The sequence below is a fragment of the Berghia stephanieae genome, chromosome 8, assembly GCF_034508935.2.
Source record: "Berghia stephanieae isolate SIO BIC M18660-M18661 chromosome 8, UCSD_Bste_1.3, whole genome shotgun sequence".
Lineage (NCBI taxonomy): Eukaryota > Metazoa > Mollusca > Gastropoda > Nudibranchia > Aeolidiidae > Berghia > Berghia stephanieae.
The window spans coordinates 41,766,746-41,786,745 of record NC_088367.1 but is presented as its reverse complement, the minus strand read 5'-3'; the positions used below and the strand labels follow the sequence as shown (position 1 = coordinate 41,786,745).

Here is a 20,000-nt window from a genome sequence, read left to right as displayed (position 1 = left end):
AGAGAGAGGGAGAGAGAGAGAGAGAGAGAGAGAGAGAGAGAGAGAGAGAGAGAGAGAATGAGAGAGAGAGAATGAGAGAGAGAGAGAGAAAATAAGTAGGAGTGAAATAAATATCTGTTCAATGTTACAGTTATCGTTTAACGTTATAACAAGTGTAACTAAATGATAAATTGCGATATTTATGGACAATAAAGATCTATTATTATTATTATTATTATTATTATTATTATTATTATTATTATTTAAAGTTGGCAAAAACTTTGGAAACCAGGAGAAATTCAAAATCCAAAGGATGTAAGATGTATTTTTTTTTTTTTAAAGGATCATATTTTACCTGGATAAGGAATACGGAACCAGCCTGCGTCTTTCAGCTTCCCCGTCTTGATGTCTGTCCTAGCCTCATACCCCCATTCCCCTTTCTCCTCTGGCAAGGCACCGGTTACCGTCAGAATAAAACAAATAAACCAGGCAATGCCGATGCCAAATAGAACCTGTTGAAGATTCAGAATAACAACTCATTGATAGTAAATTAGGATGACGTTGTCAACATCACTGTTATAGCTATGAAAGAGTGAGTTCCTTAATAGTCAAAATGATGATGATGTTTTTGTTGTTGTTGTTGTTGTTGATGATGATGATGATAATGATGATGATGATGATGATGATGATGGTGTTGATGCTGAAAATGATAGTGATGATAATGATGGTGATGATGGTGATGATGGTGATGTTGGTGGTGATGATGATGATGATGATGATGATGATGATGATGATGATGATGATGATGATAATGACGATGATGATGTCACCTACTGGAAATAAAAGGAATATCTTGATTCTCACGCCTCCAAAAAAGGGGATGGTAATCTTACGTAAATACTGTGAGAACAGGACAATCAAGAATATAGACCTGAAAGAAGAAATTTAACAAAACAAAATAATAAAAAGATGGACAAAAAAAAACAAAAAAAAAAAAACAAAAAACAACAAACTAAATTGTCTACAAATGTTACTTCTGCCCAAACCAAATCTTTGTGATGATGTAACTAACTGTCCTTGTGGTATGACATTCACTTTCAGATCGGAAGGTCCTGGGGTTCAAGCCTCGCTCAGTGCATAGTTGAGTCCTTGGAAAAGGCTCTTTACTCACATTCTCTCACCGTACTCAGGTGTGAAATGAGTATCTGGCCGTTAACAGCATTGTCTCTGTCGAAAAAAATGTAATATCCCAAAACAGGTATCATGTCTCCTTCTAATTCCTTGTTGCTGGTGGTCAGTGACCCCTTGTAAAGCGCTTTGAGCACGTTTAGTGGATATTATAAAAGCTCAAGTTATTTTTTTTTTTGGTTTAAAACAAAAAGAAATTAATTAAAATGACACATTATTTTAGTTTTAAAAAAACTTCCATTTACTAATTTAACCCAATTTCAATGTATTTATTTTCTTACATGATACAAATCCACCACTGTGTTGAGCCTTTGTCAGATGCACTTAATGACACAGAAAGCCCAATCAACATGAGGACAGTTGCTGTAGTGATGGGGCCGATGTAACGCATCAGATAGCCGATGGCTCCACTGAATCCTATTATCATCTCCACAATGGCTGCCAACATCAGGGCACCCTGCAACTGTGAAAAGATGAAAAGAAAAATAGTAGTCATAAATAGAGCATTGTTTGTTTTTGTTTTTAAGGGTTTTACGGCGCTTGCAACACATTTAGGTTATATCAGCGCCAGTAAAAAGGAAGAAAATGGAATAGTAAAAAGTTCTAGAATTACAATTAAAGCACCCAAGAGAAAGGAAGACAAAGGGGAACTGGGAACAAATAGGGATCAGATGCAGATTCCAAGAGCAAACCATCAATGTCCTTAGTTTGAGATCACCTATAAGTCTCATCCGGACACAAGCACAAAATCCAACAAATAGGAGTACACTCAAATGCTTACAGTATACATTTAAAATAACAAACATAATAATACATAACAGAGAGATGATTTACAAGGAAAAAAATATCATCTCCCAAAACAATAACTATGCATTTGACTGTTTCCCTCCCAGCTAGGACTCAGGCCAGGGCTAGGAAAAAACCAAGTTATCTCATTCCGAGACAAAGACAGAAAGCATGTTGGAAAACAGATATAGGGGGATAGAAGACAAAGTAAGTGCCATCCTGCCCACTATGGGAGGCCAGGATCCCCACCCAGAAATAGAGCATTTCATCATTGCTGATATTTCCCACCACGATATAACAGTGTATGGTGATCACCACTTCCAACCCCCGAACATGAGCTTTTAAATGGCACAAAATAAATAAGCTAAAGGTGCTTTAAAAGGGGCACCAAGCCAACAGTAACATCTATCAACATGTAGGACTCACAATGGTGCAAAAAACATGACACCTGAAAACCCAGAGTGTGGTGAGAAAATGTTGACTATGTGGCTATGTGGTCTAGTGGTATGACACTTGCTTTCAGATCAGAAGGTCCTGGTTTCGAGCCTCGCTCTGCGCATAGTTGAGTCCTTGGAAAAGGCTCTTTACTAATATCTTCTCACTATACTATGGTGTAAAATGAGTACCTGGACATTAACAGCGTTGTCTCTGTCGGAAAAATGGTAACATGTAACATCACCTAACAGGCGTCATGTCTTGTTCTATATGTTACATGTTGCTGTTGGTCAGGGACCCTCTGTAAAGTGCTTTGAGCACTTTTAGTGGATATTGCTCTATATAAAAGCTCAAGGCTAGAACAACCAACAGCAAGACTTAATCCTGAGATATGAGAGGCAGAGAATCATGCACACGATAGACCATACTAACCAAAAGGGTGAAGAACCACCAAAGAACACATAAGCTACAATTCTTACTACATTTTGTTTTGCTACGAAGGTTTTGTACCGGAAACGTCCATTGTCTGCACTGTTCCCATTCGAAGACTTTCCATTTTCACCTTTTTGTTAGTATTTTCACGATCCCAGGCTACTACTACTACTACTACTACTACTACTACTACTACTACTACTACTACTACTACTACTACTACTACTACTACTACTACTACTACTACTACTACTACTACACTACTACTACTACTACTACTACTACTACTACATAATAATAATAATAATAATAATAATAATAATAATAATGACAGGCATTGTATTTTACAAAATGAAAATCGCATCTCGCCTAAAATACTTTGAACGAGGTAACTCGTGACCTTTCTCTCGGTCTTGAATTATTAATCCAATTACCTCCCTTTTACTAAAAAAAAACAAACTAATTTTTCTGATCATTTATTTAATTCTTGAATTAAAAAATACCAGATGCAATATGTAAATTATGTACATGTATTATATGTATGTGTGTAAGTGAATGTGTTTGTGTAGGTGTGTAAGTGTGTGTGTGTGTGTTGTCTTTGTCTGTGTGTGTTAAAGAGGGTGTGAATGCACGCGAATGCTCTTTACGTGTGTCAATGAATGTAAGTGAATGCTCTCTCTCTCTCTCTCTCTCTCTCTCTCTCTCTCTCTCTCTCTCTCTCTTCTCTCTCCCCCCCCCCCTCTCTCTCTCTCTAAGTGAGTTAAAGACGGTGTAAATACATATGAATGCACTGTGTGTATGCCTGGTGTGCGTACGTGCTCATATATGAATGTGAAGGTTAAAACTTATTTTTTAAAATTAAGTAACCTAAACCACTTGTGTGATATCAACCGTATACATACTACAGAGTGAAAACAAAAGCGCAGTTGCGTCTTAAAGTTCTATGACTTAAAAAAAAACAATTCTGTAATATCCGATGTAATAATTAGAGTGAAAACAAAAATAGTTGCTGAAAGTTTCAACACACATTCTCTCACCATACTCGGGTATCAAATGACCGTTAACAGCGTTGTCTTTGTCGGAAAAAAAAATTGTAATATCGCGTAACAGGCGTCATGTCTCGTTCTATATGCTACGTGTTGCTGTTGGTCAGGGACCCTTAGTAAAGCCATTTGAGCACGTTTAGTGGATACTGCTCTATATAAAAGGTCATTATGCCAACGGAGTACCTGATGTCAAAGCTTTAATTAAGATCCAAAAATTTCGTTGCAACGACAGGTGGTAGTAGTAGTCCTTCAGAGCCATTAGCCACACGAAGCCGGAGTTTAGCCCTGTTTCTATAGCGTGAATCCGACAATAGCAATTTCTTGCTATCCTTTGGATAGGGCACTAGTCTATCGCAAAGTATTTTCCGCCAGATCAGGGTACTTTGTAAATTTTTTTTTAAATCAAATATAACGAAACGAAGCCAGTATTGAATTGTTAACTGACATTGATCAATGACATGTGTAGGTATCCCATACGTTATATCCTAATCGTGGTTCCTGTCGTTGTCATTCTAACCATCATCATCATCATCATCAACTTCATCAGCATCGTATTAATATCAACGTCCGACCACTACCATCAACACCACAAGAAAATATAACAAATAACAACGAACAACCACTACCCCCCCCCCCCCCCCCCCCCCACACACAAAAACGCAAAACCCCCAAAATAATAATTTTAAAAAAGCCAACAAAAAACCAACAAACAAACAAACCCAAACAACTCATTCCCCCCAGAAAAACCCTGAAAAGGTAAAAAAAAAAACGAAAAAAAAAACAAAAAGAAAAAAAAAAAAAACAAACCAAAAACCGAAACCAAAACAAAACAAAAGAGAGAAAAAAACAAAAACAAAAACAAACAAACAAAATGTTTTCATGTATCTGCGTATCTCACAACTCATGTAGCAAGGTGACGGACGTGAACTGTCTTACCAAAAGACAACACCTATCACGTACCCATTCATTAACTGTGGAACGAAGGTTGCTAGGGACTAACTAACGACATAACTAACCAACCTCTGTAACATTGGCCATCCACACAGCTTTGTGTTCCTCCGAGCCTGCTTGGAATGGAAGGGTGATGTTGTGACCTTTGAAAGGGGTTGGAAAGGTGAAATGATGACGATATGTCATGGTAATATAATGATGTAATGATGATGATGATGGTGGTGGTGAAGATGATGATGGTTATGATGATGATGATGATGATGATGATGATGATGATGATGATGATGATGATGATGATGACGATGATGATAATGGTGGTGGTGGTGATGAGATGATGATAATGATGATGATGATGATGATGATGATGATGATGATGGTGGTGGTGTGATGGTGAGATGATGATGGTGATGCTGATGCTGCTGCTGCTGATGATGATGATGATGATGCTGGTGATGGTGAGATGATGATGATGATGATGATGATGATGATGGTGATGATGATGATGATGATGATGATGATGATGATGATGATGATGATGATGATGATGGTGGTGGTGGTGGTGGTGAGATGATAATGATGATGATAAGGACGACGACGATGATGATGATGCTGATTATGAAGATGATGATGCTGATGCTGAAAATGGTGGTGGTGGTGATGATGATGATGATGATGATGATAATGATGACGATGACGATGGCGTCTGAACAACCCACGGCTGTGATTCTTCACTAAGTCATGTTAAAACCCTTCGACACGGTACGTTGACAATGAATTCCATAATATAGCAGGACGAATTATTAACTCACTCAATCCTAGAGAATTTTTGCTACTTTTCAAAATTGGAAAACAAAAATTATAAAAAATGAGCATGTTGATAGATAGTTTTTTTCAACTACAATTTACATGCAAAAATCTAAAAACATTAGCATTGATACTAGATTGCTATGCATATTATTTGTCTCAGACAAAAATGTAATAAATAGGCATGGGGTAAAAATAACCCGGGTATACTACGGAAATAGTCGGTGTTGGGGTTGAGTGGGTTAAGACGGTCCCCTAACTTTACAACATTTCAATAAGTACCACATTATCCTGTTGACCTCTTAGCCATAATCAGACAAAAACACTCTTATCCGACCTGTACTTATTTGGGAACTATCACTGAGCTTTAAAAAATGAGCTTTTTTTTTAAGGCGCAATATCCACTAAACGTGCCCAAAGCGCTTTACAAGGGGTCCCTGACCAAAAAGCAACACTTAACATGTAGTACGTGACATGACGCCTGTTAGGCGAGGTTACAATTTTTAAGGACAGAGACAACGCTGTAAACGGCCAGATACTCACTTTACACCCGAGTATGGTGAGAGAGTGTGAGTAAAGAGCTTTTTTCCAAGGACTCAACTATTTGCCGAGCGAGGCTCGAACCCAGGACCTTCCGATCCCAAAGCGAGTGTCACACCACTAGACCACAAAGCCGCAATGGCGTAATTTAGTCACTCTAGACGGCCATGAGCACTATCATTGCCCATGACGCACATGACATAGAGGATACAAAACACAGAATAGCAATAGCTAAAAAAAAAATGCGTTTCATAAAATGCGTCCAGTTGTGTCAAACAACAACCTAAAGTTGAAGGCCAGAATGAAAGTAGTGGAAACATAATATGTTATAAGTTCCCTTATATGCGGTTGTGAAACGTGGACGGTTAGAAGAACGAGAAAGATAGAGTAGATAGAGAGCAAATACTACCAGAGAGCACATTTAATAGAACGAGAGGACATAGCGACAAATTAAAAAAAGACAGGCCAGATTAAATGTAAGAAAATGCTCCTTTGGACTCAGAGTGACAGATAACTGGAACAGCCTTCCAGAAGATGTAATTAAAGCGAGGACAGTGAATGAGTTCAAAGACAAGTTAGACAAACACTGGAATTACAAGCGTTACCAGCTCCGCCCCAACCATGCAGGTGCGCGTAGATATATCAGAGATAGTGCAGAACGGGTATTACAGGCATAGCCTTCAACCCGAAGAAGAGGTATCAAGGTATCAAGGTATCAAGAAGCATTTGAGATGTTGATGCATAGAAGAATGTTGAGGTTATCATGGACAGACAAGTATACGAACGAGGAAGTGTTTGCGAAGGTGAGACAAGGAAGAATGTTGATAGATACCATCAGAAAGAGGAAGTTACGGTTTCTGAGACACGTGTGGAGAAGAGATGGGATAGAAAAGTTGGTAACATCTGGGGTGATCGAAGGAAAGAGAGCTAGAGGAAGACAGAGGATGACATGTTTAAATAACCTCATGCGCACAGCAGAGGATAGTGTTACGTGGAGACAGCTTGAGCTTTTTTTTATATAGCGCAATATCCACTAAACGTGCTCAAAGCGCTTTACAAGGGGTCCCTGGCCAACAGCAACACATAACATGTAGGACTAGACATGACGCCTGTCAGGCGATATTACAAAATTTTGGGACAGAGACAACACTGTTAACGGTCAGGTACTCATTTTACGCCTGAGTACGGTGAGAGAATGTGAGTAAAGAGCCTTCTCCAAGGACTCAACTATGCGCCGAGCGAGGCTCGAACCCAGGACCTTCCGATCCGAAAGCGAGTGTCATACCACTAGACCACATAGCCGCACCAGCTCACTGGTAACGTGTTCAAGAGTACAAGCCATGATGGATGTTAATGATTTATTTGCAGGTCTGATAACCCCAATTGTTACGGGCTCATTATTGTAATGGAAATACTCCTGGGACATCTCTATAAATTCAGATGCCGCTGATATACCCTCAAACCGAAGTGAAATCATTTGTAGGCCTGATAATCGAACGTAATATTATGGGCTTGATTTATCATTGTATGTTGTAATGGACAATATTTTGTGTCGGGTTGAGAGTATTTCCATTACAGCAATGGGCCCATAACGTTATTTGTTATCAGACCTACAAAAAAAACAACAACAAAAAAAAAACAAACAAACAAAACAAAAAACTCAAACCCCCCCCCCCCCCCCAAAAAAAAACAAAACAAAACAAAACAAACAAACAAACAAAAAAAAACAAAACAAAACAAAAACGTCGGGGTGAGGGATAGAATAAAAACAACAGCTTTCCTTCTCTGGTCAATCTTAACTTTTTAAAAACGTCATTCTGGCATCGGGCTCATCGAGACATAACACCGTTTTGAGATGATGGGTCACATGGGACAGCGTGGCCCAGCAGTATGATGGACTTTGCCTTCGTACCTAAAAGGTACCGAGTTCGACTACTCGCCGCGCTGTGTGGCCTTGAGCAAGTCACCTAGCCTTCGATGCACTGCGTTATTCCAGTCTTCCCTTGGAATAGATCCTTAAATAAAAAATTCCCATTAGGGATGAATAAAGGGAATTTTTCAATTTAATTCATTTATTTATTAGCAAGTTACGTTCCCAACCTACAGCGATTGACTATCTAGAAAACGGTAGGGCTGCCTGAAGCCGGTGATCGTAAAATATTAACGAAAGAGTGAAAATGGAGGGGCTTCGTATGGGAACAAAACAGACAACGGACGTTTCGGGTACAAACCCTTCGTCAGCACAACAATACACAAATTAACGTGGAAAACAAATAAAAAATGATGCAAAAAACTTGTGTCGTCTGTAAACTCAATGGTGGTTGGAGTATGAATGAAATGTTAGCGTGGCGTGGGTAGAGGGTTGGGCGACTAAAGGCGTGGCAGAAAACGAAGATTTGTCCTCACAACTTCCGTCGTTGATCGAATGCTGTAGGTTGGGAATGTAATCGTTAAATTGTTATTAACTCTCTCCTTACCGATGATTTTTTAGAATTTTCCCAAAATGCCAGGCTTACCCAGCAGAAACATTGATTTTTTTAAACTCAAACAAGCTATCTACAAAACAACTTTATGTTGTTATTAATTAAACAAAGATCATTCTTCAAAGTTCGTGATGTACAAAATAAATCTGCATAAGAAAAAATGTATATCGGGTCGACGATTTTGCTGTAGGTGGTAAGGAGAGGGTTAAGTATCTTTTTTGTCTTTTCCTTCCTTACCCGTATTGTCAAAATCTGGACATTTGTCTTTGTTCTTGGTCATCAACATCATGATGGGGGCGATGAAAGCGGCGCTCGGTCCTTGGATTATAGGCAGTCTGGAGAGAAAAACAAAAACAAAAACAAAACATTATGTGACCACATCGCCTCGAAATGCTATTTTAAAATCTTGAAAATTGGCTGTTGTATGAAACGGAGAGAAAAAATTACAAGAATATGACGACGACGACGATGCTGATGGTGATGGAGATGATGATGGTGATGATGATGATGATGATGATGATGATGATGATGATGATGATGATGATGATGGTGGTGGTTGATGATGATGATGATGATGATGATGATGATGATGATGATGATGATGATGATGATGCTGTTGCTGCTGCTGCTGTTGATGATGATGATGATGATGGCGATGATGATGAAGAAGAAGAAGATGATAATGTGATCTGAGTTATGTTTAGAGAAGCTCATCCATTTTAATCAGTGCTTGTTTGGTGGATATGACGCAATATAAAAGCTCAAGTTTTCTTCCAAAAAACTACTTCTACGAACAAACTTCTATGATAGGAACTCTTGAACATTGATATCAGTGAGTCATCCCAAAGGAAATACGACAAAGACACATTGTCCTTTTGTTTACGACTGTACCTTCTTAGAAATATCGAAATAACATCGGGAATTCTCGATTTTACTCACAACCATCACCCCCCCCCCCCCCCCCCCCACACACCTTTTCCACCTATCACCCCATCCCCCGTCAATCTCATCAACCCTCCCCCCTTTCTCTCTCTCTCTCTCTCTCTCTCTCTCTCTCTCTCTCTCTTCTTTCTCTCTCTCTCTCTCTCTCTCTCTCTCTCTCTCTCTTTCTTTCTCTCTTTCTCTCTCTCTCTCTCTCTCGCATACACTTTGACTACCTATGAATAAAGCGCCAGGAAATGCCAGATCATAATTGTGCTTTAACTTAATGTTTAACTCACTCAACCCTAACACCGACTATATCCGTAGTATACCCGGGGTTACTTTTATCTCATGCCTATTTATTACATTTGTCTGAGACAAACTCTAGGCGTAGTATCAAAGCTAATGTTCTTAATTTTTACATGTTAATAAATAGTGGTTGAATAAAACTATCTATACAGATGCTCATTTTTAATACATGTTTTTTTCCAATTTTCAAAAGTAGCAAAGATCTCTAGGATTGAGTGAGTAAAAGGAACAGATTGCACCTCTCTCTCTCTCTCTCTCTCTCTCTCACACACACACACACACAGACACACACACACATTACATATGAAGGCAAAAACCATGAAATACGAGCTTATATTAGTGCTAAAAGGAGCAGATTATTCCTTGCACCCCTCCCCACAATCTCTCTCTCTCTCTCTCTCTCTCTCTCACACACACAGACACACACACACACACACACACACACACACACACACACATTACATATGAAGGCAAAAACCATAAAATACGAGCTTATATTAGTGCTAAAAGGAGCAGATTATTCCTTGCACCCCTCCCCACAATCTCTCTCTCTCTCTCTCTCACACACACACACACACACAGACACACACACACACAAACACACACACACACACATTACATATGAAGGCAAAAACCATAAAATACGAGCTTATATTAGAGCTAAAAGGAGCAGATTATTCCTTGAACCCCTCCCCACAATCTCTCTCTCTGTCTCTCTCTCTCTCTCTCTCTCTCTCTCTCTCTCTCTTTCTCTCTCTCTCTCTAACATTTTAAGAATTTCCACGATTCCACACGGTCAACGCGACAACTCGAGTTTCCTCAGAAAAATAAAACAAAACAGCTAGGATAAGACCCAGAAATCGTTTCTTCGAATTCCTCATGCTTTACAGACCGCCGATGGCACAATTTATTATTCTCTTTTTATTTTCCAAAGTAAACATTATGTGCACCTATCAGACTTTGGGATTATTCCGAGGATGAAATCGAATTCGAAATGTATTGACATTGCCCGCCGGCTACATTATGCAAACTACAATATTAAAACTAGGCACATGATAAAAGGAGAGACAGAAAAATAAACAAACAGAAAGAAAAAAAAAAAAAACCCAAACAAACAAACACAATACAATTCTTTATATCAGAAGTTTATTATCTCGCGGTAATAAAAGCACCAAGTTTGCTCCACTAATGTAGGTGAAGCACGGTTCGATAATTCGTAAAAAAAAAAAAAAAAAAAAAAAAAAAAAAAAAAAAAAAAAAAAAAACAAAAACAAAAAACAAAACAAACAAACAAAAAACATTAAAAACAAAACAAAAAAAAGAAGAAGAGAAAAACCCCCCAAAAACAAACGAAAAAAAAAAGCAAACAGAAAAAAAAAACAATGTAAAAAAGAAAACAAACGAAAAAAAACATCCTCCAAGAAACACATGAAAACGGGACAGATTGTGCTCTTTACTCTTAGTTTTTTTTTTTGTCTTTTTTTTTTTTGTTTTGCAAGAAAATAGACAGTGTCATTCGGTTAACTTGAAGAGTGTGAGATTTAAAAAAAATAATTTAAAAATAAATAAAATAGAATGTAACAGATTATGCCATACTGACTTCAGAGCGATGCGGTTCAGAGCCATACCGACACATGGCCAAATTAGCCGTCTACTTTGACAAAATTATACTCTTCATGTTCATTTGGATCAACGTGTACATATAAACAGGCCTGACATACGAATCCACTTATGGGCCTAGTTTAACATTGTTGTAATGGACAATATTTTGTGTCTTTTTTTATTTGTTGAGATTTCCATTACAACAATGAGCCCCTAAGGAATTGGGTTATCAGACCTGCAAATAAGAGCACGTCGATTTGGGTCAATTTCTTTCTTTTTATTTATTATTTTACTTCAAATCGATTACAATGACTCCCAGCTTATCAAAAAGCCTCGAAGTTTGATGAGGGTAATTTTAATCGATATAATTCAATGTCGACGTGTTATGCTCGAAGTGATGAAAGTGTGGTTTGTCACAGGACTACGTGTACATAATATATGCCAGTCTGACATCCGAACTCAATTATGGGCCTAGTTTAACATTGTTGTAATGGACAATATTTTGCGTCTTTTTTTTTTTTTTTTGGTTGAGATTTCCATTACAATAATGAGCCCATAAGGAATTGGGTTATCAGACCTACAAATAAGGTGCACGTCGTCATAGGACAATAGAAGTGCCCAATTTTGGGCATTGACCTTGATATTATTTAATTCTGCCCTACTCTGGAAAAGGAAACACGTTTTTTAAAAATATTTTGGCCAGGAAACACATCCTTCAAATATCGATGTAAATAGCCTTCACCTTGTCAAAAACTCTCGAACCTGGGACATAACCGAACTCACAGGTTTGGCAGTTTTTCGACAAGATGACGGTCGTTTTATTTAATCGATCGATATACGAGTAACAATTGAAAGACGAGTTCTCCGACCAAATTTAAAAAAAGGCGTTTCGTTTTTTGTCTATGCGGTTTTTTTTTTTTTTGGTTTGTTTGTTTTGTTGTCTTTGGGTTTGTTTTTTCTTTCTCCATAATACGACAGTAAAGAGGTAAGGGGGGGGGGGGGGGGGGGCTACTTCAGTACGCGGGATACTTGTGAGTCAACAGTTAAAAATAATCCTGGGAATTATATTCCCCCCCCCCCCCCCCCCCCCCCCCCCCCCCCGGGGACAGACAGGATTGCCAGATGGCAACGCGCGTGACCAAAATTTGCCACACAAAGAATCATGTTTTTTATTATATTTTTTGTTAATGTATTTTTCTTTCAAATAATTTTTTTTAAACCTCGAGTTTTTTCCTAGTTTAGTTGATTTTCTGTTTATCAAAACCGATAATATTTTCAAGGCGGTCAGATAACATGTTTGGCCGCGTGAGTTTCTATTGAGCTACTTTTGAAGTCGAAGATGGCCACAACGAACTCTGGCCACCTGACAAACATGCCTGCAGAAATTGTGGCTTTCTATGACAGGTAATTAGTGTCTGCTTTTCCTAGCCATTACTGTAAAATTTCTGCTTTTCCGTGTGCGTGTGATAAATAAAACAAGGCTGATTTATTTTCTCTATAATATTATTGTGATTCCCAGCATTGAGATTTTTTTGACACATTGACACTTCATTCGATAGAAATTTGAAACACATTCATTCTTTAACAACCGAAAAAAGGGGGTTTGGGGTCTACATTATTCCGTGCAGCCAATGTTAAATCACAGAATTACTGACAAATCTAAAAATTATATATCTATTTTTGTTACAGATTGATATAGGGAATGAGATTAGCGGAAGAGTAGCGTCCCTTGATTGGACGTCACCTTACAGAGAGAACGTCAAAATGGTTTTGCGCATGCGTCTCTCTCGTCCTCGCTTTCTGTGAAGTGTCTGCTCATGGCGCTTTCACCGGAAGCGAGGACGAGAGACGCATGCGCACAACCAACACGACGTTCTCTCTCTAATAACTTTTCCACCGGTGACGTCCAATCAAGGGACGCTACTCTTCCGCTAATCTCATTCCCTATACGAGTAACTTGCCAACTTTTCATAAATTAAGGGTAATTCCATTCCCCGTTGACTGTTTTTTTTTTTTTTTTTTTTTTTAAAGGGTTTTACGGTGCTTGCAACACATTTAGGTTATATCAGCGCCAGTAAAAAGGAAGAAAATGGGATAGTAAAAAGTTCTAGAATTACAATTAAAGCACCCAAGAAAAAGTAAGACATAGGGGAACTGGGAACAAATAGGGATCAGATGTAGATTCCAAGAGCACACCACCAATGTACTAAGTTTGAGATCACCTATAAGTCTCATCCGGACACAAACACAAAATCCAACAAAGAGGAATACACTCAAATGCTTACATTATACATTGAAGATAACAAATATAATAATATTTAACAGAGAGATGATTTACAAGGGAAAAAATATCATCTCCCAAAACAATAACTATGCATTCGACTGTTTACGGCCAGGGTACTCATTTTACACCTGAGTACGGTGAGAGAAAGTGAGTTAAGAGCATTCTCCGAGGACTCAACTATGCGGCGAGCGAGGCTCGAACCCAGGACCTTCCAATCCGAAAGCGAGTGTCATACCACTAGACCACAAAGTTGCACACTGACCTTTGGCCTTGGGAATCACCATAATTTGTCCGCCTACCGGACCAGGGTTGCCAATTTGGCAGATTTTCTGCCAAACGTCCTTTTTTTGGCAGAATTTGAAGTCGTCTGGCAGAGAAAAAACGGTTTGGCAGTTTGGCAGATATTTGGCAGATTTTATTTTCCGATATTATTTATATCATGTATAGGTCTACTCCACGTTTTCCATGGCAATTTTTATGTATTAGTGATTTTTTAAAACTTGGGAAATGAAAAAAAAAATATGACGTAGGCCTTGCGAATTTTTTGTTCCAAAAAAAAAAACTGATGAGTTTTCAAAGGGGGTACTATAAATAGTACAGTTTGGCAGATTTTTGTGGTATTTGGCAGATTTTTAAAATCCAGTTGGCAGAATGCCTGAAAATAATCTGGCAACCCTGTACCGGACTCCGATCAAAGCTGATGACTCAAAAGGTTTAACTCGATCTACGTTAATGGGCATAATACAGTAGTAGTATAATAAGTAGATAATAGATGACAGCCTGTTCGTAATAGCCTTTATTTCCCCGCAAATATAGCGGGTTCTCCACTAGTTATATATTTATTTATTATTCCTTTTTTTTTAAAAGCTCAAACAGTTTCAAGGGATTCTCTTAGGGGCAGCGTGGCTCAGCTGTACGGTCTTTACTTCGTACCCAAGAGGTGCCGAGTTCGACTACCTGCCTCGTTGTGTGGCCTTGAGCAAGTCACCTCGCCCTAGCTTACTTTGCGGCGCTGCACTGCGGCGGACACCTGGATTATTCCAGTTTTCCCTTGGAATAGACCCTAAAGACAAATTTCCCCTTGGGGATTAATAAAGGGAATTTTATTTTATTTATTTTATTTAAATGTTTCGTCAGCGTATGACTGTTTACAATTTCAACGTTTATTCTTAAAGTGTGCCTGCAACTTCCGCCTAAATACTTCCACTTTATCTCTTCCGATTTAAGCCCCCCCCCCCCCTTTTTTTCTTTTTCTTCCTTTTCTTTCTTTCTTTTTTTAAAATTTCTTTTCAAATCTTTAATCTGATTTGTTTATGTTTTTGTCGACTTATAATTTATATTTAGATATATATTTATCTGGACTCAAATCTTATAAATTCAGCTAAAACTTAAATTTTAAGCAGTTGGTTCACCCGACGTGTACATATATGCAGGTCTGATATCCGAACCCCTTTATGGGCCTAGTTTAACATTATTGTAATGGACAATATTTTGAGTTATTAAAAAAAAAAATTAGATTTCCATTACAACAATGAGTCCATAAGGAGTTGGGTTATTAGACCTGTAAATAAGTGCACGTTGGTTCACCCCGTCATAATACCGTTTTGAGACGACTGAGCACAAATGAAAAACAAGAAAACGCCAAATTTGAATAATAAACTGGAACGCGATGAATCAGTTTTGGAGGATAAAATTTAAAAAAAAATAAATTAAACGACTGTCTACATCGACAATAAACCATTATGTGCATCAGCCCCTTATCTCATTTCTATGTGTACCATACTTTCCCTCGTAAAAGTCTATTATCTCAGTCATTTGAGTACATCGCATAGCAGCGTGTGCAAAGTCAAGATCAACATGACAAAGCAAATAATAATATTTCCTCGAGTTCCTGGGAACAGGAATAGTCGTCACTTATAACGGGATTTCCCCGTGGCGCAGCTTGACCTTTTCAACTTTCATTTAAGTAACCTATAATTATTATAATTTAAGCTCCAACTAACGACTCTTGTATGGCCAGGTAGAAATTGTTCTTCTCGGAAAACTCTTTTTCCTTGAGACTGTCTACATCGACAATAAATCATTATGTGAATCAGCCCCTTATCTCATTTCTATGTGTACCATACTTTCCCTAGTAAAAGTCTATTATCTCAGTCATTGAGTACATAGCATAGCAGCGTGTGCAAATTCATTCTCTCCAGACCAACATGACAAAGCAAATAATAATATTTCCTCGAGTTCCTGGGAACAGAGAATAGTCGTCACTTATAACGGGATTTCCCCGAGGCACAGCTTGACCTTTTCAACTTTCATTGTAAGTCGTAACTTATTATTATTATTATTATAAGCTCCGACGCCTCTTAAAATATGGCCAGGTAGAAATGGTTATTCTCGGAAAACTCTTTTTCCTTGAGACAAATGAGACTAATCTCGAGATCTCGTGACGGTGAAATAAATGTGTCAAGTACAATAGCAAAAATGAAAATTTTGCTGCTTGAAGCTCGAAAGAAAAAAAAAAAACAGAACAAGAATAAGTATTGAAATGTAAGCTCCAATTTATTAATAAATTGGAGCTTACATTGAAGCGGACAACAACCGAGAATAAATGCAATCTCCTGCAGCTACCCCCATAGTTCTTTCTAATATTTGCCATGTTTAATTGCCATGTTTTTGTCAAAATTCTTGCATAAACATCTTGCATAACCTTACGCAGCTTTATATTAGAATTTAAATTGATCTTAAAACACTTTCAACTTTAAAAAATAACAGTAAGAGATTGAATGTATAAGCAACGTCCAATTAAAATTAAATAATAAAATGTAAGAAATAGTTTATCAACTGACAACACTTATACCAGTTGAATATTTTAAAAGTTTAAACTTCAAATTACCCAACACCCAAAAATTACCCAACACCAAAGATGTTTTAAACATCCAAATATCTATTAAACCTCTAAAAACTACAACATCAACAGTAATAGATTAAATCAATCAAAATTTTTAAAATGTATTTTCACCTTAAATTCCATCTTCTTTGTAACAAAATGTTTAATTCTCATCAAATTCCATCGCATATACATATTCTTCCTTGAGAAAGGATGGTTCAAATCTCACATGTGACCCCTCGTCTCAAAACGGTATTATGTCGGGATGAATCCGACTTTGAAAAGTTAATTTAGAAATAAAATAATAAAATGACTAGAAAAACGAAATTCGAGTCTTTTCTGATGCAAGAAATGTTAATGATTCTCCACCATTACGTCGAAAGTAACCTCTAGTTTCAGATTTGTTGCTGTCAATTTATCCGCTTTCCATCACCTGATTTATCCCGACATAATACCAAGGTATCAAACGTTTGTTTTTATGAAATTGCCAATAGTAATAATGATAATTATAATGGTGATAATGATAATGTAAAATCATCTAAAGATTTAATTAATTGATTAGTTAATTAATAGGTTGAATTATAAATTTTAAAAAATAAATAAATAAAAACGTCCTTGGTACAACTCAAATAATTCACATTTTATGAATCAACATAAGATACGACATGACGATAATGATTATGTTTTACATTGTACAATGAGATTTGTTTACATAGGATTTATATAATCATGAAATATTCTTATAGGAAGAATAATATTATTGCTGCTGCTACTACAACCACTACTACTACTACTACTACTACTACTACTACTACTACTACTACTACTACTACTACTACTACTACTACTACTACTATTACCACTACTTCTACTACTACTACTACTACTACTACTACTACTACTACTACTACTACTACTACTACTACTACTACTACTACTACTACTACTACTACCACCACCACTACTACTACCACTACTACTACTACTACCACCACTACTACCACTACTACTACTACTACTACTACTACTACTACTACTACTACTACTACTACTACTACCACTACCACTACTACTATTACTACTACTACTACTACTACTACTACTAGTACCACTACTACTACTACCACTACCACTACTACCACTACTACCACTACTACTACTACTACTACTACTACTACCACTACCACTACTACTAGCACCACCACTATTACCACTAATAATAATACTAATAATAACAACAATAACAATAATAATAACAACAATAACAATAATAACAACACTAATAATAATATTATTAACTCTATCACTACCACCACTACCACCATCGTTATCATTATCATAATAAAAATAGTAACAATAACAATGAACGGTGAGAGTGAAAACAACATCAACAGACAATACTAATGATAGCAACAACAACGGTTGTGACTATGATCTTCATTGATTACCAATCATTATCTAATGTCACAAGATCATCATCATCATCATCATTGCCTTTTTAACCCTGGGTCAAGGTATAGGCCACAGACAAACAGTCTCCATCCTTCTCTATCCTGAGCTAACTTTTTTTTTAAATCTCATTCCAGGTCTTACCACTTCTCTGTATATTGGTCGCCAAAGCTAAAAAAAAAAAAGGATATGGTTTGTCTGTCTGCGTTTCTGTAACGGGTTGAGTTTAACGGAAAGGGGTGTCAACCCTTTGCCAAACCCCAACCTGGAGGACCAGGTGACTCAAAGATGGGGGAATCACACACCATTAGTCGCCTTTTACGACACGCTGGCTTGGCGTTGGGCTATTCTTGACCCTCTCAGTTGAGGGACCCCGGACACCACACGGGGAATGTCACAAGATACTCATACATTACAAGTAGCGGAAAATAAGAATTGTACACATTATACATTAATATAATATATTTCTCATATGCGTGTCAAGCTCAAGACATGCTCAATTATAATGACTAACAAACACACACGTTCCTCTATTCACACCATTCACCTACACACATATCCACCCACCCACACAAATACACACACGCGTGCTCGCGCGGGCACACACACACACACACATACACACACACACACACACACACACACACACACTGATCTACGAACATACTTGTTCAACAAACAGTGAGAAAAAAATTAATTCAAAGGATTCAATCATGGCTAATAGACGAAATATTCTAATAATATATGTCACAATCTTAAACATTGATGCATACCACAACAATGTTTACACCTATATCTTTATGCTTTCAAAAGCTTCATTAATGTCATTTAAAAACATAGAGAAAAGAGACGGAGACAGAGACTCCCCCTGAAGAACTCCCTTTGTTGATGTGAAGAAACATTCATCATGAGGGTAATCGCACGTGTTTGTAGTGGATTTAACAATTGACTGTTTGATGCAAGTTTCATTTTACTGTACATATTTTGAAGAATGTTTGTGACTTTACAACTGACTTTGTTCTTGTGTAACTTAAACCACAGAGCCCTTCTATTAGCACTGTCAAAAGCTTGCTTTAAGTCAATAAAAGCACAATATAAGGGCTTAGAGTTGTTTTAAAATAATTCTAATAAACCGTGTAAAAGAAATATGCAATCGGTTGTTCCTCTTTGTTTTCTAAACCCAAACTGATTTTCTGAAATGGCGCTATTTAATTCTGCCCAAGTACATAATCTCCGGTTTAATATTGTCGTGAAAAGTTTACCAACACAACTTTAACAGCGTAATGCCTCGGTAGTTGTCTGGATTATTAATTTCCCCCTTTTTGTATATGGGTATGATTTCACCAACTGCCCATTGTTGGGGAAAGATGCCACTGCTAAATACTTTGTTAAAAATCTTTAGTAGAGCTTAATGAAGAGCACTACCACCATGTTTTATAAATTCATTAAGAATTAAATCATACCCCGCACTTTTGTTATTCTTCAAGCTTTTGATACTATACTCTAATTCATTTATGTTTATATCCCCGTTCAACCACTCATCATAATGGGCAACGTGACTTTTTTCCCCAATTGCTCACTTCACTTTCACCCGAGCCAATAGTGGGGATGGAATATTGTTTATGGTAAGGAAGTGAGTAGTAAAATCACAATCGCCCATGACTAATTTCTCCCTCTTTTTAATTTTATTCCAAAATTGCTTCGGGTTGCTGCGGCACGATTGTATCAGGTCATCTGCTTGCTGTAACTTTAACCCGCCGCTTTGAGACGGTGGGTCACATATGCGATATAGTCTCGTTGTCTTATTCAGTCTCAATTTCAACTCTATACGACATGGGCGTTAGTCTCAGCTTCCATGTATGTATCATTTACTGCCATATCAAAACCAATAACTTGTATTTCCTTAT

The 20,000-nt window shown here is 37.5% G+C and overlaps 1 protein-coding gene across 1 annotated transcript in view; it reads right to left on the bottom strand.

Moving 5' to 3' along the window:
- LOC144978700 (solute carrier family 23 member 1-like) overlaps positions 1 to 20,000 on the bottom strand; it is a 151,373-nt gene that overhangs the window by 12,906 nt on the left and 118,467 nt on the right. Inside the window, exons 4-8 of the mRNA XM_078925116.1 lie at positions 8,882 to 8,979; positions 4,887 to 4,960; positions 1,449 to 1,630; positions 814 to 910; positions 335 to 491 (exon numbers count right to left, since the gene is read on the bottom strand). Coding sequence (XP_078781242.1) covers positions 335 to 491; positions 814 to 910; positions 1,449 to 1,630; positions 4,887 to 4,960; positions 8,882 to 8,979 — 608 coding nt within the window. The remainder of the gene's footprint in view (positions 1 to 334; positions 492 to 813; positions 911 to 1,448; positions 1,631 to 4,886; positions 4,961 to 8,881; positions 8,980 to 20,000) is intronic.